Raw genomic sequence first — 6,124 nt, forward strand, 5'->3', positions numbered from 1 at the left:
TGCGCATAACATCTATTTGTAGGTAGTCTATGTTTTTTTTTGCTTTTTGTAAACAAAATTAAAATAAGTTTTTATTACATTAAAATTGTTTTAAATTGCATAGTTTAGTTTTAGTCCTTTTATTTAATGTAGATTAATTTATAATCGAAGATAAACCAATTTTCTAGCAGTAAAGGAATGTCGGTAGATGTCGCTCGATTTGTAAATAAACAAAATTGTTGCTACCTAAATATTTTATAAACTTAAAACGATTTAAAATTCTTTTTAACCCTTTTCTTAGCACAAACTAAAGAATTTAAGATGGACAACACATTATGGGAGGACAGAGATATTAGATTTGATCTCAGTAAACAGTAAGTTTAACTAAACTTGGGTTAACACACGATTTTAACTCGTTTTTAATTTCTTAAATGTAACTCGTCTGTTTGTTACTTAACTGATTGGTTAGATCACTTTTATTGCCATTAAAACTTAAGTTAAACTTAAATGTTGCCACAGACAAATGAAAACTTGTCCGGGTGAAACTTTGATCGAAGCTTTTGATTCGATTGAGGACACGAAAGGAAATAACGGGGAGAAAGGAAAGTTGTTGATCACAAATCTAAGGATCCTCTGGCATGCTCAAGATCTACCCAGAGTCAATCTTTGTAAGTTTAATCAACCTTTCTGTTATTTAATACCAGCGGTAACATTTGTTTTTTACTACAAGGGCATGATTTACATTTACATTAAACTAACTGACTGATAAAAAGTAAAACGTTAAGTTTAATTTCTGACCAATTTATATTTTTAAGCAATTGGATATTCATGTATCTTGAACATCAACACAAAAAGAACAAACTCGGTAAGTTTCACGACTTTATCGTTATTAATTCAAGAATATGTAAAACCAAATATTATTGGGTTACAATAATTGTTATGCAACATAAGACAACACTTTTAATTACTGTGTGTTAACAATTGCTAAACCACCAAACTTGTGACACTTTAACACCCAGTACAACTAATAACCAAAACTTTCTTCCAGAAAATTCGTGGCACGACGGAATCTTTGTGCATCTCAACAAAATGCAACAGCAACAGATTTGAGTTTATTTTCACCGATATCTCGGGACTTTCAGGCCCAACAAACTTATTTGCCATCATACTCACCATATTCAAGTATGTGTTATTAAAATTGGTATAAGACAGAGTTGAAACTATGTTGTATATTATAACCTAGAAGACAATAATATACAAAGTATTATATTCTTTACAGAGCGTATGATTCTTCAAAGTTGTATCGGGATCTTAAGTTAAGGGGAGCTTTAATACAGAACAAAAACCTAAAATTATTGCCACAGGTTAGCACATGTATACACCCTTATGCATTCTGAAGATAACATAATTATTTGATCACTATTGATTATCCATTATTTAAGAAACCAATAGATCTGAATTTTGGTTAGATAGGATTTCAATATAAAAACATTAACTATTTGAACCCCCTAACCCCATTTATACACCCTTGTAGGAAGAGGTTTACAACAAAGTGAACGGGGTTTGGAACCTGAGCAGTGACACAGGGAACCTGGGAACTTGCTTCATCACCAACATCAGGGTCGTGTGGCATGCCAACGCCAACGAGAACTTCAATGTCAGCATCCCATACCTGCAAATCGTAAGAACAATATTTACATAACCTGACCAGTCTTAAGTTGTAGCAATTATTAGAACCTGTTTATAAAAGTCAGCTTTGTTATTTAGTTAACAGCCTCTTAAAAGGATCTAGTGGTCTAGTGTTAGATTAGAAGTAGTTTTAAAGTTAGTTACTAGTAAAAGACAATGAATAAATAGTAGAAGTTATAAAGCTTACCTTAAAAGTTAAAAAGTTGGTTGTTAAAGTGCCAGGTTTCGAATGTAAGTTTGATTTAGAAAGCCTTTAAGAAAGTTTAATCTAAAATCAGATAAGTTTAAAATATTGTTTTAGTAAAACTTTACAGAGAGATGTTAAAGTGGTTGACGAAAAAACAAACCAAGTCACCAAAGAGTTTTTAAATGTAAGTAGAACAATGTCCAGACTGGGTCAGGTTATTGAATATTCGTTATGAGCTGTGAAATAAGCTTGGTCTGTGGAGAATTAAATGAAATATACCAAAAAAGACCCAAATACTGACAAAGACATACAATAAAAAATATCAAAATTTACTTTTGTAGAAAGACATCAAAATGCGAGACTCGAAGTTTGGATACGCGATGGTGCTAGAGAGCACATGGGGCAGTGGGGGTTATGTCCTGGGGTTCAGGATCGACCCAGCTGAGAAGTTGCAGCAAGTGACGAAGGAAATTCAAAGTTTACATCGAGTTTTCACCGAGAATCCAACCTACGGCGTTCAATTTCATAAAGTTAGTTCATGTTTGCAACTTAATAACTTCTATTACCCTACTTTAATCTTGAGTAATCTTTGTCAGTTTTATTGTTGACCTATTGTCGGTTTATTAACATGAAAATTGCCAAAGTAAATCAAATTAACAACTAACTTAAGCCTGCTGTGATACAGAAGCTAGTTTACTTACAACCAAAACCTTAAATATTAGTAAAAAATAATAACTAAAGACTTAGTTATTTGGTTGATGTTTACCTTAACCCAGGCACTTTTACCCAGGGTTTATTAGTTAAAACCCTCACTTTTAAAAATAATTTTCAATGGCACAAAACTTTAATTACCTTACACTTTAGAACATCCACAATGGGGACAACCCCCCTGATCCAATCTCCCTCCCAGTAATTGAGGACACTGACATCGACACCTCCATACAATCGGACGTCTGTGCTGCTTATTTTGCAGACGGACAGTCGGACACCAAGGCAGTCAGACCTGTGTTTTGTGACAAGTTTGGACTGGCCATTGAACCACTTAAGGATGGATTTACTCTTGACCAATTGTGGAAAGTCTTGTGAACAAAAATTTATTTTATTGTGAATATTTTATATGTTGTTTATTGCTTAAAAAAATAAAAGTGATATTATAAAACAAGGTTTATGTTTTAAGGTTTTTTAACAACTTTTATGAAGTGAATGTTTGGCTAAGTGTTATAGCAAGTTGTGCTTTTATTAAAGTTTTATTCATCATTAAATCACAATAAACACAACATGCACTAAATAATAAAACTTGATGGACAAATATACAACTAACACTAAAAGCAAAATTATATAGCACAAATCGTTTAAATGAATTTAAGTTTGGTTTATAAAACACCTAAATTTAATACTATTCCTAACTTAACAAGCTTTGAAGATTTAAAGCCAACATTTTTACATATAAAATGTGCTTATAAAATAAATTATTTTCTTCACAATACACCATGCACTAACATTATATCAATAAAATAAAAATATATTTTTTGTAAGATTTAAAATTCTTTTTAACTTGAAAAGTTAAGACAATAAATAGAACCTACATATAAAAACTTGAACATCGGTTCAATTCCTAATTAAATTTAATATCGCATTTCTTTAAATTTAAGTTTTTCAGTTTCACTAAATTGTTTCTATATTTCATGAGCTAGCTTGTAATACTTTAAAGCTTCATCTTGTTTACCCAATGCTTTGTAGCATAAGTGTAAACCAGCATAAATATCATGTTGTAATACTGTTGGCTTAACTGTTAGTTTGTTTAATAAAGTTTGTGCTTTGTTATATTGTAATATTGCTTGTTCATATTTACCAAGGTTCTCATAACATTCTCCCATACCTCGATATATAACAGAAGCATGAAACGGCCATTTTAGAAGTGAGTTTTGGTCAATCTTTAAATGCTTTAAAAAATTTTTAAGTGCAACTTCTGGCTTGTTAAGTTCAAATTGTGATTGGGCACATTTATCAAGTATTATAAGCTGTGATCTAATATCCTGGTTTGGTATCGGAAATTCTTGAAGAAATGGTTGAGATATTGTTTCTATTTGGTGATATTTTTTTAAAGCGTGAAGACATTCTATTGTTAATTGAAACAAATTTAAATAATCTTCGGTACCAGGTTGAACATGAGGTTCTGTTTGTTCAAGCAACTTTAATGCAGCTTTAAAGTTTTCTTCACAAAAATAAGCCACACATACAACATATTTAATAAATAATCCATTGTTATCATTTTTTAACCAGTTTAAAGATTTTCTTTTCTCCCATTCTATTATAATTTGTTTATGTTGTCGTAAATATAATAAACTTTGCCAAAAATTTAAAGTTGAAGTTTGTTGATCTGAAATTTTAACCAAAATTTTTCCTTCCATTAAACTATTAACTTGATTATTCGTTGTATCTTGCAAATTAAACAAAATTTCAAAATATCTAACAAGACTTGCTACTCCAATAGCTTGAATTAAATCTTGGGCAGGATCAAAATCATTTGAACCTCGAAAAGTTTTCCCTTTATCAATAAAATCATCTTGACCTTGTTTTTTCGTATAAAGTTTTAGTCTAACTTCACAAGCAACAAACAGAGCATACTTAAGATAATGGGATGTCCTTGAATCAATTATTTTTTGTTTTTCTAACTCAGTTATAGATTCAAATCCGGTGGAAAAAACTTTGTGAAAATCACAGATAAGTGTCAAGAATAATGATATATTTCTGTAGACAATTTGTTTCATATTAAATGGTTGATTGTTTATGTTTAATGCACTAATATAATCTAAACAATTTATCTTATTTAGATTCTTAATTAAAACTAATGTGGTTTGGGAAGAATCTTCTGTTTCAAGTTTTCGTTTAACCAGGTCACAATATTGTTTGTAAATTTCTTCGTCTCCATAAACAAAACATGTTCGTTTCAACACATCAGCTAAGTGATAACCATTCTTTAAATCCACATCAGAGTCAAGATACTTAATCATTTTACTGACAGGTTGAATTAGTTCTGTTGGCCATGGCTTGTTTGTGGTACCTTTTTGTCTTCCTAAGGGAAACTTGCAAGCATGTGGCATCATTCCATCTAAAGAAATTCCTCGTTTAGAATAGCAATCAAAAAAACAATCAATTCCACTTTCATTGTAATAATCATTTAAAGTTGGAATTGCAACACATGGAATAATAGTTTCTCCTAAATTCATGATTATAAAATGAAAAATTACAGAAAACCATCTAAAATATTCCAGAGTGTTGTTATCCAATTTCTTGTTGTCATCCAGCAAAATCATGTGCTCAAAATCAGAGTAAGGAGTTATTTCTTTTCGTGCAAGAGACCCCATTCCAGCTATGGCAAATTTACATGGAGGTTTTCCCATGATTTCTTCACACTTTTCAGCTATAAATTGCATGATAAAAGTGTATTGGCTGGCTATATTATCTTGTATAGCACAAACTGATTGTATTTTATCACATTCTAGTTGTTATAATTTTGCTTCTGATATTTCATAAGGAATATGTTCTAACTGTGACAATTTAGTTTTAGTATTTTCTCTAAGTTTTTTAACTTTTTCAGCAACTTTTGCAGAAATATTTCTTAAATTAGCCAAAGATTGATTTGCTTTTGATATTTTAAGCAAATGTGAGCAAAGATTATCCAGATCTTTCTTAATTGTTTTAACATTTGAAGGATTTCTCACTATAGCTGAATTTAAAAGTGCACAACTTCTTATCAAGCTCAATTTATCAGGACTTTTCTTCTTATAAAGCAACCCCATTTTGTGGAGAACTTTTGCTGATTCTTGTGGTTTATTTTCCTTCCACTTTCCATCTTGTGTTTCTACACAAAGCTGTTTTAACTTAGCAGCAAGTTTATTTTCCTTTTCTTTAAACTTCATTGCAAAATAATTTCACTTAATCTAGTAAAGTTGTCTAAATTATTTTCGGTCAAATGTTAATTTTAACAAAGAACCGATCACAAGACCTATTGTTTACTCAACAAACAAAGTTATTATTTACATTTGTTACTTAACAAAATTATTTATCCTCTACCTTATGTAGCCTAATAAATGTTTTTATATGATTTTCAATAAATCTAAACCAAAATTTAAAGATTATTAATTAATTCTTTAAGTTTTTAGAATTAAAATGTTAAGGTCTATAATTAGAAACTAAAAAGTTGAAAGTTTTTATTAATTTTGTAAAACAAGTTTAAAAGAACATGCAGAAAATAAAATATTAAAA

At 30.1% G+C, this 6,124-nt stretch overlaps 1 protein-coding gene across 1 annotated transcript; it reads left to right on the forward strand.

The window, feature by feature from the left end:
- Nucleotides 1–210: 210 nt before the first annotated feature.
- LOC145745868 (BBSome complex member BBS5-like) lies at nucleotides 211–3,079 on the forward strand. Its single transcript, XM_082564045.1, has 8 exons — nucleotides 211–353; nucleotides 499–647; nucleotides 795–844; nucleotides 1,028–1,161; nucleotides 1,259–1,343; nucleotides 1,514–1,660; nucleotides 2,197–2,385; nucleotides 2,720–3,079. The coding sequence occupies exons 1-8, from the start codon at nucleotides 301–303 to the stop codon at nucleotides 2,939–2,941; spliced, it is 1,029 nt and encodes a 342-aa protein (XP_082420171.1). The 5' UTR covers nucleotides 211–300; the 3' UTR covers nucleotides 2,942–3,079.
- Nucleotides 3,080–6,124: the final 3,045 nt, after the last annotated feature.

Source organism: Corella eumyota, chromosome 3 (assembly GCF_963082875.1).
Source record: "Corella eumyota chromosome 3, kaCorEumy4.1, whole genome shotgun sequence".
Classification (NCBI taxonomy): Eukaryota; Metazoa; Chordata; class Ascidiacea; order Phlebobranchia; family Corellidae; genus Corella; species Corella eumyota.